General features: G+C 34.7%; 3 protein-coding genes across 4 annotated transcripts; all 3 read left to right on the plus strand.

Moving 5' to 3' along the window:
- Positions 1-713: 713 nt before the first annotated feature.
- On the plus strand, positions 714-2,299 carry LOC129873459 (F-box protein At3g07870-like). The gene has a single exon (XM_055948559.1). The coding sequence runs from the start codon at positions 988-990 to the stop codon at positions 2,098-2,100; it is 1,113 nt and encodes a 370-aa protein (XP_055804534.1). The 5' UTR covers positions 714-987; the 3' UTR covers positions 2,101-2,299.
- A 6,955-nt stretch (positions 2,300-9,254) lies between these two features.
- Positions 9,255-12,630, plus strand: LOC129873324 (probable LRR receptor-like serine/threonine-protein kinase At3g47570). Of its 2 annotated transcripts, none has more exons than XM_055948400.1 (3): positions 9,255-10,432; positions 10,698-11,073; positions 12,292-12,630. In XM_055948400.1, the coding sequence occupies exons 1-2, from the start codon at positions 9,394-9,396 to the stop codon at positions 10,721-10,723; spliced, it is 1,065 nt and encodes a 354-aa protein (XP_055804375.1). In that variant the 5' UTR covers positions 9,255-9,393; the 3' UTR covers positions 10,724-11,073; positions 12,292-12,630. The 2 variants fall into 2 exon arrangements, with proteins under 2 accessions (XP_055804375.1, XP_055804374.1); XM_055948399.1 differs by having other exon boundaries at positions 10,709-11,073; positions 12,292-12,629.
- A 1,085-nt stretch (positions 12,631-13,715) lies between these two features.
- Positions 13,716-15,228, plus strand: LOC129873599 (F-box/kelch-repeat protein At3g23880-like). The gene is made up of 2 exons (XM_055948725.1): positions 13,716-13,832; positions 13,952-15,228. The coding sequence occupies exon 2, from the start codon at positions 13,955-13,957 to the stop codon at positions 15,068-15,070; it is 1,116 nt and encodes a 371-aa protein (XP_055804700.1). The 5' UTR covers positions 13,716-13,832; positions 13,952-13,954; the 3' UTR covers positions 15,071-15,228.
- Positions 15,229-17,099: the final 1,871 nt, after the last annotated feature.

Raw genomic sequence — 17,099 nt, forward strand, 5'->3', positions numbered from 1 at the left:
CTTGTATTGTTGAAGTTTTTCTTAGAAATCTGAGAAATTGGAAAATAGCTCATTTGTTTTTTAATTGAATTTCGAATTTTGTTGTGGGTTCTTTAAGGTTTGAATTCTTTAACAATTTCAAAGAAAATAATTTTAGATTTGTATTAATCTTGCCGGAAAAAATGGAGGTTCGTCGGATTTTTTGATCCAATTTGATTTATATTTTTGTTTGCCATTATAGCTTCATTTTTTCCTCTTTAGATGATATGGATAGCGTTGGATGAGTGTTGGAGGAGAAGAAAATTTGGTGGGGTGGGGGAGGGGTTGGGGTTGGGGTGGGTAGGGTTGGAGAAGATGACGGCGGGGTGGGTGGGGTTAATAGTTGTTAATTTTTATTTTTTTAAAAAAATATTATTTGGATTAAAAAAATGTCACGTGTCATCAAATTATTGGTCATTTTTTTCTATTCAAAAGTCATTATTTGATAATTATTTTTGATATATATATATGTCACGTCTCTTTATTTAATTTGCTGTTTTTGACACGTTAGACGAATGCATTACACACACTTAATATATTTTGGTGATTGTCAAAAAAGTGTCAAAATGACGCATCGGAGCCTTACTTGAGGTGTCTAAAATAAAAAAAACTTAGTTAGAATGTCTAAATGAAAGTTGGCGCCAAATTTAGGGCACCGATGGGTTTGCCTAAATAAAGTAAAATAAAGAGAGAGTTAAGTTAAAAAGAAAAAGTTCCCACTGGAGAGAGAGTGTGTGTTTCTTCTTCTCATCAAATGTGGAAAATGAATTTGGGTTGAGTTGCTGTCTCTCATCAAATGATCCTCAGGTAATTGCTTGAACCCCCCCCCCCCCCCCAATTAAATTAGCATTCAAGGCAATTTCTTAAAGATCGTTACGTAAATTTGGGCAACTGTAGCTTCTGCATATAAACTGTTTGATTGATTGTCTCAACGAGAAATAGAATTTCGCTTTTCCTTATAATTAGAAGATGAAGAAAGCAAGACAAATTTCCGATATTTCGTCTCTTGCCGAAGAGATTCTTGGGGATATTTTTTCAAGATTACCAGTTAAAACTCTGCTGCGATTGAAGGTCGTATGTACACGCTGGTGCACTTTAATTTCGACCCCCTGGTTTATCTCTGCTCAGCTCAACAGGTTTAGTTCGGACCCTGAGAACCATTATATCCTTTTTCAGAATCTGTCGAGAAATGGTTTGATCCGTATACGAAATCCAGGATGCTTGATAAAGCTTAATGAACCCTGTATGTCTAAGTATACTGTTGTAGGTTCATTCAATGGCTTGGTCTGTCTAACAACTAATTGTTTCCGTAAATTGATTTGTCTATGGAACCCTTCGATAAATCAATTCAAGATTCTCCCTATGCACAATTTGAACCTTAAAAGGAAACACAAATGTAATGTTAGAGTGGGTTTTGGGTATGAACAGAATTCTGATGATTACAAGGTCATGAGGATTCTAAACTATGAGATAGGTGGGCCAGCGACTATAGTTGAGGTTTACTCAACCAAATTGGAATGTTGGAGAGATGTGAAGACTAATCATTGCTTAAACATGACTAGCGGCAGTTGTGATGTAATTGTTGAAGGGTTTACTTACTGGCTTATCAGAAACTTGAATGGAGTACCCCGTAAACCTGTTCTTGCCTCGTTTGATTTGAAGAGAGAGAGGTTCAGCTTAATTCCAGTACCGGAAGTAGTAACATCTCAACATTTTAGGGCCATGAACTATCATGGGTCACTTGCATTGCTTGCACACTCTTCACACAATGAATTCAAGGGGAGTCTTGATGTTTGGATGATTGTAGGTGGTAGCAGTGGAGAGGAAGTATGGCAAAAGAAGTTCACCTTTGGCATGGATTTTGAGTTTTCTAGGCATTGGGGTCTTACTAGTGGAGATATAGTTGTTAAAAATGCTCCAAACATGCCGTTCTTGTTCAACCTGAGAACAAAACAATTAAGGATAATAGGAACAAGATCTATTCATTCAGTTTTCTACTATACTGAGAGCCTTGTATCGGTTAAGGGTTTCAAGCCTGTCACCAATCAATCAAAGGAGAAAAGGAAGGCTTCATGTCTGTAGAAGAAAAAGCAAGATAGAGCTAACAGGCCACATAGCTGAACTGAAGTAAATGTGGCAATTCCAACATATTATATTGTACTTTTTCTTGTTTCTGTTTCATAATCATTTCTATGATAGATCTGTATCTAATCTATCATAGTTTCTCAAATGTATTAAGCAACCTTCACTATATATGCAGTTGTTTTTGCCCCCTCTAACAGTATATTTTCTGCTTCACATTCGATGGTTTGCTCAAAAGTCCAAACCCAAGTAAAGTTAACAAGACAACACATGAGGGCTCTAGCCTCTAGGAATATTGGAGCCTTGAGTGCAAATGTGTTTTTATCCTTCATAAAGATGGGCCAGGGGCATAACCATTGCCAAAATGGAACTTTTGTACATCAAATATTCACAGTCGCAGTGAGGCTATGCACCACCCATATAGTTCCCTAGACCATATGGGGATCTTCGACACACCTAGTAATCTGGGAAGGTGCCATCATGGCTTGCTCCCTGATATATGCTTGAAATTTTAAAAGAACGAACCAAAAGTTGACATGTTTTGGCCCTCTTGATGATCTGCATATCTCTCTGCATCAATCGCTAGATTCCACTAATTGCTCAAGAACATAAGGTACTTCCACCAGTGGCATGCATACTGTCCTTAACCTTTGACTAGGCCCTTTGGGTCACCCCAAGCCCTCTCCCATTTTGTCATACTGCATGTCTACTGTTAGAATATTACTTGAACTCATACACAAGGTATATACATACTTGCCTTTTCTCTAAGCCCAAAATAATGAACTCTTCGGTACGACACACATGCCAACCATGCTTCTCTTGACATTTTTCTCCCAAGTAGGCACATTTCCATCTAGGTGATACTACTCTCCCCAACCTTTCTTCCCTATTGAAAATTTAAATATCTGAATTGAATAAACAATACAAAATTCGATTAAACTTGCAGTGATAAAAAATTAATGTAATACTCAAGGCTGACTCAATGCTCTCCCCACAACAATCAATTTGGTCCCCAAGAAATTTTCCTATGTTCGGTATGTAGACAAAAAATGTTATTCTAGAAGTATTTGTATATAATTTAGATAAATAATATACAAATGTGGGGTGGGTGAACATGAGGTATCTTGGAGGATGAGGATGACATAATCAATGTGGAATACAAACTTGATTTCCCTACTTTCATTAGGAAAATAATTTCCTCATTTTTAAGGAACTTATTTTTCTAAGAAAAACTAATTTTAAAATTTATTGACCAGCCGAACATGAGAAAATCAAAACACCCCCTTAAATTTAGGAACATAGCTGTTTAGAGTAACGTTAGAACTAGTATTCTTGTCTTATGAAGTTTCATCTTCCTAGTAATTGTTTGTGGGCAGGAGCGATTTTCTATTTGGCAAATTAGATGAATTTGTATTTTCTTGATTTTAATTTGTTTTAAAGGTTGTATGATCCAATTAAGTCCATAATAATTTTTGCATCTTCCCTTCGCTCCCTCTAGCGGATCTAAACATAAAATATTATAAAGTGTGAGTAATAAAAAGTTATAATTTATTGTATTAAAATAATATACTAATTCAATATTACTAAACTTAGCAAAATAAGGAGGAGAGAGTGAGATAAAGAGAGAATTGAGAGATACTGTAGTATCTATGTTGTAATTTCAATTGCCAAACTTTGACAATTTATAGCCTAAAGGAAGAGAAAACTAGTGGACAACTTGTCCACTTTAAGTGGGCCCCACGTAAAGAAAAGGGAGCAACAAGTGGACAGCCACTTGCTCTTTCCACTTACTTTCTAACACTCCCCCTTGAATGTCCACGTGTAATGTGCCTCAATAAAAACTTTACAAGAAATAATATATATAGTTATTCTGAACATCCATAAATGTTGTGCCTCGTTAAAACCTTACTAGAAAAAACCCAGTGGAAAAAAGCCTAATGAAGGAAAAAGAGTACACACATCTGGTAATATGTCTTGAGTGCTGCCTCATTAAAAACCTTACCAGAAAAACTCAGTGGGATAAAACCTTGGCTAAGAGAAAAAGAGTACAACGCATATTTTACTCCCCCTGATGAAAACATCACTTAATATCTCGAAGACGACGCATTCTAATTTTGTATCTCATTTTTTCAAAGGTTGAATTCGGCAATGCCTTGGTAAACATATCTGTTAAATTGTCATTTGAACGAACTTGTTGGACATCTATTTCACCCTTCTTTTGAAGAGCATAGGTAAAAAAGAATTTTGGTGAAATATGTTTTGTTTTGATGTATCCTTCCTTTAGTTGAGCTATACATGCAGCATTGTCTTCATACAATATTGTTGGAACGTCTCTTTTCAAAGAAATGCCACATATTTCTTGAATGTGTTGAATTATTAATCTTAACCAAATACATTCTCGACTTGCTTCATGGATGACTATTATCTCTTCATTTTTTGAGGAAGTGGCAACCATAGTTTGCTTTATTGAACGCAATGATATAGCTGTACCACCATATGTAAATAAATAGTCTGTCTGCAATTGACCTCTATGGGGATCAGACAAATATCCCGCATCTGCGTAACCAATCAACTGTGATGTGAATTCATTTGAGTAAAACAATCTCATATCAATGGTCCCTTGGAGGTATCTGAATATATGCTTAATTTCATTCCAGTGTCTTTGTGTTGGAGAAGAACTAAATCTTGATAACAAGCTTACAGAAAAAACTATATCTGGTCTGGAATTGTTGGCAAGATACATTAATGCACCAATTGCACTAAGATATGGTATTTCAACACCAATAAGCTCTTTGTCATTTTCATGAGGTCGAAACGGATCTGTATTAATATCAAGAGATCTCACAACCATTGGGGTACTCAATGGATGTGTTTTATCCATATAAAACCTCTTTAAAATATTTTCAGTATATGTTGACTGATGTATAAATATCTCATTTGTAAAATGTTCAATTTGTAGACCAAGATAAAATTTTGTCTTTCCGAGGTCTTTCATTTCAAACTCTTTTTTCAAATATTTTACTGCCTTTGAAAATTTTTTCGGAGTTCCAATAATATTCAAATCATCAACATATACTGCTATTATGACAAATTCAGATCCAGACATTTTCATAAAGACACAAGGGCAAATTAGATCATTTTTATATCAGTTTTTTAGTAAATATTCACTAAGATGATTGTACTACATGCGCCCTAATTGTTTCAACCCGTATAAGGATTTCTGAAGCTTTATTGAGCAAGTTTCTCGAGAATCCTTGTATGCTTCAGGCACTTTGAACCCTTTGGGAATTTTCATAAAAAAATCGGTTCAATGAGCCATATAAATAGGCAATGACCACATCCATTAGGTGCATTTCAAGCTTTTCATGAACTGTCAAATTCATTAGATACCTGAAGGTAATTGCATCTACCACATGGGAAAATGTTTCCCTATAGTCAATGCCAGGCCTTTGCGAAAAACCTTGGGCTACAAATTATGTTTTATATCTTACGACTTCACCTTTTTCATTTTGTTTACGCACAAAAATCCATTTGTACCCTACTGGCTTGATACCTTCAGGTGTTCGGATTATTGATCTGAAAACTTCATATTTTTCAAGTGAAGTTAGCTCTGCTTGAATTGCATTCTTCCATTTTGACCAATCATTTCTCTGTCTACAATCAGCTACAAATTTTGATTCAAAATCCTTATCTGGTTGCATTATTTCAATGGCAACATTATAAGCAAAAATATTATCGACCACAATATCATTTTGGTTCCATCATTTTTTTATCGAGACATAACTTATTGATATTTCTTCATTCTCATTATTTTTCAGGTACTTGGACCTCCTCTGTGGTATCACCATTTGTTGTGTCTCTGGCTCTTCTTGAGTGATTGCCCCCAAATTATGATTATCTTGATCATTTATTCCTTTATTTTTTCGAGAATTTTTATCTTTGTAACCAATTGATCTTCCACATTTTAAGCGTGGCCTAGACTCATTTGCCTGAACAAGTTGTTCTACTGGGACATCAACTCGAACTTGAGCATTAGAAGCTGGGATATGCGATTTAGTAATCCGTGGAAGGTTAGCAAATGCATCCGACAGTTGATTTGCAATATTCTACAACTAAATCATCTTTTGAACTTCTTGCTCACATTGATTTGTTCGAGGATCTAAATGAGATAGTGATAATGAATTTCAATCTATCTCATTTTCCAGTTGCTTATATTCTCCCCCTAATGTTGGATATACTGATTCATCAAAATTACAATCAGTGAATTTTGTCGTAAATAAATCTTCAGTCATAGGTTCTAAATATTTTATAATAGAAGGAGATTCATACCTAACATATATTCCCAACCTTCTTTGGGGATCCATCTTTGTGCGGTGCGGTGGAGCAATTAAGACATATACCGCACACCCAAATATTCTAAGATGGATATATTTGGCTCCCTTCCAAAAGATAACTGTAATGGAGAAAATTCATGAAAATTTTTTGGCCTTATGCGCACAAGTACTGCTGCATGCAAAATAACATGCCCCCATATCGAAAGAGGAAGGGTTGTCCTTATTAGCAATGGTTTGGCTATCAATTGGAGGCGTTTAATCAATTATTCTGCTAGACCATTTTAAGTATGAACATGAGCGATCGGATGGTCAACTTTTATTCTAACCGACATACAATAATCATTAAAAGATTAAGATGTAAATTCACCAGCATTATCAAGACGAATTGTCTTTATTGCATAATCTGAAAATTGTGCTCTTAACCTTATAATTTGAGCTAACAATCTCGCAAAAGCCATGTTGCGAGTTGGTAATAGGCACACATGTTACCATCTCGTGATGCATCTATCAAGACCATATAATATTTAAATGGTCCACATGAATGGTGAATTGACCCACATATATCACCCTGTATTCATGCCAGAAACGCAGGAGATTCAATCCCAACCTTAGTTCTGATGGTTTAATAATCAGTTTTCGTTGGAAACAATCAACACAAGAGAATTCCTTAGATTGAAGAATTTTCTGATTCTTCAAAGTGTGTCCACGTGAATTCTCAATAATTTTGTGCATCATATTATAATCGGGATGACCAACCAGTCATGCCAAATAATAAAATTATTAGAATCAGTAAAACTTTTATTTACTATGGCATGTGATTCAACAGTACCAATATTTGTATGGTACAATCCAGAAGAAAGTGAGGGTAATTTTTCATGCACAATTTTCTTCTACGCATTTATTATAGTAATATAAAGGTATTCAATCTTTCCTTCATTCGTAGTCTCAATATGATAGCCATTTTGGCGAATAATCTTGAAACTTAACAAGTTTTTTTGAGACTTACTACAGTACAATGCATTATCAATTACCAATATTGTTCCTCCAGGTAGTAATAAGGCCGCTCTTCCAGAGCCTTCAATCAATTTTGTACTACCGCATATATTATTTACATAGGCTTTTTTCATAATCAAATGACAGAAATATTTCTCTTTTTTTAATATCGTATGAATTATGACACTATCCAAAAGACACATATCTTGATTACTCATCTTGGATCCAGTTGAAGACTGAAAAATTTATTTATCTTCATAAAATAAAAATACATTATAAAAGATAAAATTAGTAACAATATTGCTAGAAAAACATAAGTCATTTTTTCTTCTTTTCTTTTAAATAGATAAATGTAAAAACATGATAATCAAAAGTACATAAAAACAACAACATATTGTAAATCATATAATGAAATTAAAAATCAATTATTATCCTTAAAGAAGTCTTCAACCTCCAAATAAGTAATATCATTGAGGTCATTAAAATCGTCACCCTTCAAAGCCAGATTTGCTTCAATATTATCATTAAACGAAGGTCTTATCTCAACATTATTTTCAAACGCCAAGTGTGACTATATCCGAACAATAGAAAAAGAGGCACCACCTCTATTTGCCTTTCTTTTGAAGGAATTTTGATAAAGCCTTACAAAATACTCAGGCGTTTGATATTCATTTTTTCAGTGGTCTTTCATGTCACAACGATGACAGTTACTTCTTAAAGAGCCACTTTGAGAACTCATATTATTCTCCCTTTTATGTTGATCATCACCACGACGATTATTATATCGTCTTCTGTCATTGTCATGTCCACGCACATTATTGTGGCCTTGATTTTTATTTTGTCTTCTTTCATACTGGCTATGTGCTTCTACCATATTTGTTTCCGGTAATGGAGTAGTTCCAGTGGGACGGGCTTCATGATTTTTCATTAAAAGAGCATTATGTTGCTCAGCCACCAGAAGGCATGAGATCAATTCAGAGTATTTTTGAAAAAAAAATCACGGTATTATTGCTGTAATATCACATTAGAAGCATGGAATGTAGTGAGTGTCTTTTCTAACATGTCATCATTATTTATAGTTTTCCCATATAATTTTAATTGGGAAGTTATTCTAAATACAACAGAATTATACTCAATTACAGTTTTAAAATATTGAAATCGTAAGTGCATACAATCATAACGAGCCTTTGGCAATACCGTTGCCCTAAGGTGGTCATACCTCCCTTTTAAATCTTTCCATAATTCAAGTGAATCTTTCACTATCAAGTATTCAACCTTCAGCCTTTCATCTAGATGATGACGAAGGAAAATCATAGCCTTCGTTTTATCCTGACTTGATGTTTTATTTTCTTCGATTATAGCATTACCAAGACCCTTAGCGGTAGGGTGGATTTCAGCATCAAGTACCCATGACAAATAATTTTTGCCAGAAATATCAAGTGCCACAAACTCCAATTTTGACAAGATGAAAATTAATTTAAAAATAACAAAGACAACTAAAATTAAATTTCTTCAATAGATATACCTAATATAGAAATTAATTTTTTGGAAAAAAAATTAGAGTTTCGTGCTAATAACGTGTTATAAACTAAACTAAACTTAGCAAAATAAGGAGAAGAGAGTGAGATAAAGAGAGAATTGAGATACTATAGTATCTATGTTGTATTTTCAATTGCCAAACTTTGACAATTTATAACCAAAAGGAAAAAGAAAACTAGTGGGCAACTTGCCCACTTTCAGTGGGCCCCACGTGAAGAAAAGGGGGCAACAAGTGGACTGGCAGTTGCTCTTCCCACTTACTTTCTAACAGATGAAATATTTATCTAAATTCAAATAGGCTCACCAACATATCCATGAGTCTATGGAGCCTCAAAGATCTTTTGGTGCTTCAATTGTCAAATAATTCTTTATTCGGTTCTATACCTCCTGATTTTAGAAAGTTGAATGCCATAACATCCATAGATCTATGGAAAAATCATCTTCCAGGAAGTATTCCCTCCACAATTGGAGAGTTGCAGAATCTACTTTATCTTTCTTTGGTAATGAGTTACAAGGATCTACTCCGGAGTCGCTGGGGAAAATGATAAGTTTGGAATTGGTGAATCTATCCAATAATATTCTTTCAGGTACGATTCCAAAATCATTAGAGTCACTTCGATATCTGAAGGATTTCAATGTATCATTCAATAGATTAGAAGGTGAAATCCCAAGTAAAGGACCTTTTCTCAATTTCACCTCTCAATCTTTTATGGGAAATGAAGAGTTATGTGGCAATTTGCTTTTCCGACCTTGTATGACTTTTCATCATTCAAGGAGAAGCAAATTGCTTCTTATTATACTTGCCTCACTGGGAGCTGCAGTAATGGTATTTGGCTCAATCGTTGTGTTTATGTTAAGGAGACGTGGGAATAGAAATGTTCCAACTCAAGCCGAATCCTTTCCTGCAACAACGCTAACCAGAATTTCATATATTGAAATTGAAAGGGCAACTCAAGGGTTTGACCAATGCAACTTGCTAGGCTCTGGAGGTTTTGGCTCTGTTTACAAGGGCATCTTTGCAAACGGGATGACTTTGGCAATCAAAGTGTTTAATTTACAGGTTGAAGGTGCATTGAAGAGTTTTGATGCTGAATCTAAAGTTTTATGCAACCTTCGTCATAGAAATCTTACCAAAGTTATCAGCAGTTGCAGTAACTTGGATTTTAAAGCATTACTTCTTGAGTATATGCCCAATGGAAGCCTAGAGCTATGGTTGCATTCTGATGATCTCTTCTTGAATATGATCCAAAGGTTAGACATAATGATCGATGTTGCATTTGCTTTGGAATATCTCCATCACGGTTATGCAACAGTTGTTGTACATAGTGACCTGAAGCCTAGCAATGTCTTGCTAGATGAAAGATTGGTTGGACATGTGAGTGACTTTGGCCTGACCAAGTTATTAGGAGAAGGGGAATCAATTGCTCATACTAAAACACTTGCTACAATGGGCTACATTGCACCAGGTAGCTTTCTTTTAGTCCTTTTGTTATCTCATATAAAGTGTTATTTTACATCAACTTAGAACTCAGCGAAAGTCTAAGAGGATAGCTTAATTAAAGAAAAAATATTATATCACTGATTAAGCATGAAAAAAGTGGTATTGATAAATATAACTATGTCAAATTCTATATTCATGCATCTACCATGATAAAGAAACTAATTACGTTCTTTATATATATTATTTTCATTTCTTTATTTGTCTCGTCAAGAAACTAACTACTATGGCAGCATTGGACCAGAGTATGGATCAGTAGGGTTAGTTTCTAGAAGATGTGATGTGTACAGCTACGGCATTATGCTCATGGAAACTTTCACAAGGAAAAGACCATATGATTAAATGTTTCAAGAAAATTTGAACATGAGGAGTTGGATCTGTAATTTACTACCTGTCGCACCAGATGATATCATTGATGACACCTTATTGGAACCTGAAGAGATTGATTTCGAGAAAAAGTTGCATTGTCTGTCCTCTATTTTGGAGTTGTCTTTGAATTGCACAGCTGAATCTCCTAATGAGAGGCCGAACATGAAAGATGTCCTAGCAAATATCAATAAGATCAAGCAAGAATTTCTTCGCAGATAATGTAACAAGGTTTATGCTATGGTAAGTATCCAACTTTTTGAAACTTTCTAATGTCATATGGAGAAATTATTGTCTTATTTATACCGTGTATAAATGTAGAAATGGGGTTTTTCATACAAATAATAATAGTAATTAAAAAGAAAAAGAAAGTTGAATTGAAGGACAACTTTTATGAGGCTAATTTAAGAAGGCAAAATAAAAGGAAAGCAAAGTCCAGGGAAATTAAGAAAGAAATAGTAGCGACATAGTTACCTTGATAAATTATAAATGTTAGACATGGTCTTTTCGTATTTCTCATAACTCGTTTATATATTCCTTGAGATGAAATAGAACCTCATTGATAGTTCTTTTGTTACCATATCTAGCCTTCCAAAGTTCCCAACAGATAAAAGCACGTATAGCTTGAGTGGCAGTCTTTTGAGCTGAGTTCCTTTGCATAGACAAACTCTTTACTCTAAGCAGATTGTGCCTATCCATCCTGTTGCCCAGTGGATCACCAAAAAATCTTCAGACTGTCGAGGTTGGTCCACTGTGGATAAATATGTACGGTCTACTGTTTCATCCTTTGGCATTCTACAACAGGATCACCGGGAGACAATTAAAAGACCAAAGTTAGTTAATACATCATCTATAGGGATTTATTAGTTAATACATCATCTATAGGGATTTACTAATGGTGATCTTTCTGAGTATCTCGGGTTCATTATTACTTTCTGAGTTCGAGGAAAGTTTCTTTAGTGAGTAAAATAAATGAAGAATTTATAAGGAGAAGGACCAACATTTTTGCCTACGGAAATTTAATTATGGTGACAGTTCAAGCATATACTTTATGTTGAAAAGTTAAGTAAACAACTCAAGTCTCTGTTACTTCTATAGTGTAATATAAATATGCCCTTTAACTTGACATCAGCTGGCATCTATGCCCTCCAATTTTGGATGTGCACAAGCAGACACTTAGACTTATATACAATTAAAAAAGTAGACACACGTGTCCTAAGTGGTATAATACACGTAGGATGCAAATTGGCCACGTAGGATGCCATGTAAGACGCATATGTCTACTTGTTCAATTTAATACAAGTTTAAATATCTATTTGTGCACACTCAAAGTTGGAGGGTATAAATACAAGTTGAAGCCAAGTTAAAGGGCACATTTATCTATTATGCCTTTTGCTTTTGCCGAGTTTGTATCATTATGACTGGGAACTCAAGTTTGATCCCATTTAAACTTCTGTACAGGTAATGCTGCCTTCCTCTCCTGGCGTAGCAAGTCTGGGTGACCCCAATTGAGATGATAACCAACCTTTGTTCCGAGATTAGATCTTTCTCTGGTGCATAATTCAAGTTTGGAGTGTAACTTTAATATATACGATATGAATATTGATGATCATTATTGTGTAGATATGATCAGCTTCAAGATTCGATGGAGAGTACTGAGTAGTATAAAATGATGAACTACAAGCTCGATGACTGTAGATTGAAAGCGCAAATACAATCCTTATTTTTCATTCACTCAAAAGTCACGATTGAGATGGAGAGTTAAAACCACATTATTTAACTAGTTATCGCTGTGGTTGCTTAAACAGGTCATTTTCAAGCAACATGTTATTGTTTGGTAATCTAGACTAGTCTTGCATTCAGGCTGGAACTCAAAGGTTACCCACGGGTTTGGGCGAATTCATTAATTTAGTACAAATCCTATATTTGTATTAAGAAATTCATGATAGGAGTGGATCACTCAGATGACAAGTACCATCCACGTTCAACCTTAAGATTATGGGTTTGAGTTACCAAGGGAGAAAAAAAAAATTAAAAAATGCACTAAATATGAAGAAAAAAAATTAAATTTAAAACTCATTACTAACATAACACATGTTATCACTAAACATGAGGACTCATCACACATTGAAAGGCTTAATGACTTATCTCATGATGGTCTAAGATTGTCATTAAGTAGCTATCTATACTTAGAAAATTGTGAACTTGTATACTTATGAAAATTGTGAACTTGTCACAATTATTTGATAGGATATGAATACAAGAAGCATGGATTGTTGATAGAGGCTTCATAGACTAGAGTGTGGAAAATGTTGAACTGTTCGTTTTGACTAGTTTTATTCTTGCTAGTTGTTGATTGGATATATGTTTGGCCTTTGGCCCTAAATTATGAATAGTATTCTTATGATTGAGTCTTCCGCTGATAGAATGTGACTGAATGAAAGTGTGATTGGACCAAGTGATTCGCTTGAAGGCCAGAAATAATTTTTGAGTGCCGGCCACGTCTAGGGTACCCTCCCGGAGCGTGACAGAAAGTGTGTGGGAAAGTTGAAATGGAAATGGTAAGGAAAATGAAAAAATGGGATAGTTTCTTCTTACTAAACTCTTCTCTTTTTGGTAATTTTTCTTCTTCTTTTTTTCCAATTTTTTTTGTATTAATAAAATAAAAAAATAAATAAAAAATCGGTATTCGGAAAATTTTCGAATACCGAAACCGAAATACCGAATACCAAAATCAAAATATCGAATTTTATATTTCGGTATCAAATATCGAACCGAATTACCGAATACCAAAATAATCTGTTAGTAATTCGATTTTCGATATTTTATGCCTAGCCCTAATCTCAAGATTTTCCACCCTATAAATAAAGAAAAAGAAAAATCAGTTTAAAAGAAAAATAAAAAAGAATTCCCACCGGAGAGAGAAAGAGTGTTTCTTCTTCTCATCAAATGTGGAGAATGATTTTGGATTGAGTTTCTGCTTCTCATCAAACGATCCTCAGGTAATTGCTTGAACCCCCCATTAAATCAGTATTCAAGGTAATTTCTTGAAGAGGCCATTGTATTTTCTGCATACAAACTGTTTGATTGATTGTCGAATCTTGCTTTTCCTTATAATTAGAAGATGATGAATGCAAGACAAATTTCCTATATTTCGTTTCTTGCCAAAGAGATTCTTGGGGATATTTTTTCAAGATTACCAGTTAAAACTCTGCTGCAATTAAAGTTCGTATGTAAACGCTGGTGCACTCTGATTTCGACCCCCTGGTTCATCTGTGCGCAGCTCAAGAGGTCTAGTTCGGACCCTGATAACCATTATATCCTTGTTCAGACTGCTAGGGCGCGAAATGGTTTGATCCGTACACGAAATCCAGGATGCTTGATAAAGCTTACTGAACCCTGTAAGTCTGCTTATTCTGTTGTAGGTTCAATCAATGGCTTGGTCTGTCTAACAACTACTTGTTTCCGGATTTGTCTATGGAACCCTTCGATAAATCAATTCAAGATTCTCCCTATGCACTCTATAAACCTTCAAAAGGCACGCAAATGTTATGTTAGCGTGGGTTTTGGGTATGAACAGAACTCTGATGATTACAAGGTCATGATGATTCTAAACTCTCAGAAAGGTAGGTCAGAGACTATAGTTGAGGTTTACTCAACCAAATTGGAATCTTGGAGAGATGTGAAGACTAATCATCGCTTAAACATGACTACCTGCTGCTGTGATGCAATTATTGAAGGGTTTAATTACTGGGTTATCAGAAACATGAACAAACCCCGTAATATTGTTCTTGCCTCGTTTGATTTGAGGAGAGAGATATTCAGCTTAATTCCAGTATCGGAAGTTTTGGTAACTGAATCTCAAAGTTTTAGGGCCATGAACTATCATGGGTCACTTGCGTTGCTTGCGTACTCGTCACACACTGAATTCAAGACATGTCTTGAGGTTTGGATGATTGAAGGTGGTAGATGTGGAGAGGAGGGTGTATGGCAAAAGAAGTTCACCTTTGGCATGGGCTTTGAGTTTTCTACGCATTGGGGTCTTACTAGTGGAGATATAGTAGTTGAAAATGCTCCAAACGTGCCGTTCTTGTTCAACCTGAGAACAAAACAATTGAGGATAATAGGAACAAATTCTATTCGTTCAGTTTTCTACTATACTGAGAGCCTTGTATCAATTAAGGGTTTCAAGCCTGTCCCCAATCAATCAAAGAAGAAAAGGAAGGCTTCAATTCCATAGAAGAAAAAGCAAGATAGAGCTAACAGGCACATGGCTGAACTGAAGTAAATATAGCAATTCCAACATTTTATATTGTACTTTTTCTTATTTGTGTTTCATAAACATTCCTATGATAGCTCTGTATCTAATCTCTCAGCTATAATAAGCAACCTTCACTATATGTAGTTGTTTTTGCCCCCTCTAACTATATATTTTCCGCTTCACATTGGAGGGTTTGCTCAAAAGGCCAAGCCCAAGTAAAGCTAACAAGACAACACATGAGGCTCTAGGAATGGAGCCTTGAGGTGCAAATGTGTTTATCCTTCATAAAGATGGGCCAGGGGCATAATCATTGCCAAAATGGAACTTTTGTACATCAAATGCTTGCAGAGAGGCTATGTACCACCCATATAGTTCCCTAGACCATATGGGGATCTTTGACACACCTAGTAATCTGGGCAGGTATCATTAAGGCTGCTCAGCTTGGTGAGGCTTGCTGTCAGCATACATATTTGAAGGCTAGAAGGCAGTCACCAAGCATATTCCCTTATATATGCTTAAATTTTTAAAAAGAACCAACCACAAGTTTGACATGTTTTGGCCCTCTTGATGATCTGTATATCTCTCCATACCAATCCCTAGACTCCACTCATAGCTCATGAGCATAAGATACTTCCACCTGTGGCATGCATACTGCCCTTAACCTATGACTAGGCCCTTTGGCTCACCCCAAGCCCTCTCCTAAACTCCCAGGACATTTCCATCTAGGTGATACTACTCTTCCAAACCCTTCTTCCCTGTTGAAAATTTCAATATCAGAATTGAGTAAAAAATACCAAATTCGATTAAACTTGGAGTGATAAAACAATGCATTTGGAAGTAGTATTCTTTTCTAGTGCACAAGTAGACACTTTAACTATTCAAAACTTGAACAAATAGACACATTCATTCTATATGACAATTTTGTGTCCTATGTGGCGTCCTACGTGTATTGTGCCACGTAGGACATGTGTGTCTACTTGTTTAATTTTATACAAATTTAAGTGCTTACTTGTGCACATCCAAAGTTGAAGGACAAAAATATGAAATGGGGTCAAATTAAAAGGCATATTTATATATTATGCATAAAAAATTATGCTCTCAGTAGGGACAATTTTATAGAAGATTTCTAAAAATTAAAATAAAAAATTACAAAGAACAGTAGTCAAAAAATTTGGAGAAGACGTGATCAGAAAGGCTTTCCCAGTCTTGTGAAAATAAGTACGAATGCTTCCTCAAGATAAGCTTCAACTAATTTTTTCTTGATCCATTCCTATGTTATACTTCATGTTTTAAATTAAAATTGTTTATTAATATATAATTTATATATCTTTTGTCGCTTATTATGGTATTTTGTTTACTTGCAACACAAAATAATCCCTCCAAAAATAAGACTTTAGCACACATATCTTGAAACTTGTGTTGCAAGGTTAGAGGTGGTGTTTCTTTGATGTTTAAATTGCTAATAAAAAAGTTTGTATTTTATTTAGGGGTATAGAATTCATCCTTTCAAAATATATCTAACAGAAATTTACGTGTATTTTGTGTAATCAATAATTTTAAAATGAATAGTAATTTAAAGTACAAGTACTTCTTTTCTCAATTAGATAAATTCCAGTAAGCTTTATTAGTAAAATATAATTAACTATAAGTTACATAGAATTATATGTGCTACGTAAAATAGTTTTATGATTTAACATTAAAATGTGTTATTTTTAGACTGTTTATATTGTCACAAAAAAAGAGAGAGATAATATGTCTGAATTTAGTTTATATATAAGCTTGCAAATGTTTTATAAATTTACTTATGCTAATTATACCGCGCGAAGCGGGGGTTAATTTTACTAGTGATGTATAACTATATATCAGAGATGTATATACATCTATATATATTATTTATATAATATTTATACGTTGCAGACCATTTTTATTCAAATTTCAACCAATTCAAATCTCCTCAAAACAGTCCTAAAATTTAGATATGAGTTCCTCTCAATGTTTCAAATCTTTT

Source organism: Solanum dulcamara, chromosome 11 (genome assembly GCF_947179165.1).
Source record: "Solanum dulcamara chromosome 11, daSolDulc1.2, whole genome shotgun sequence".
Lineage (NCBI taxonomy): Eukaryota > Viridiplantae > Streptophyta > Magnoliopsida > Solanales > Solanaceae > Solanum > Solanum dulcamara.

Coding starts and splice junctions, on each gene's coding strand:
- LOC129873324 (XM_055948399.1), top strand. CDS start 9,394: ATGGAAAAATCATCTTCCAGGAAGTATTCCCTCCACAATTGGAGAGTT. Junction 10,433..10,708: donor AATGGGCTACATTGCACCAG/GTAGCTTTCTTT, acceptor GCATTGGACCAG/AGTATGGATCAGTAGGGTTA.
- LOC129873599 (XM_055948725.1), top strand. CDS start 13,955: ATGATGAATGCAAGACAAATTTCCTATATTTCGTTTCTTGCCAAAGAG.
- LOC129873459 (XM_055948559.1), top strand. CDS start 988: ATGAAGAAAGCAAGACAAATTTCCGATATTTCGTCTCTTGCCGAAGAG.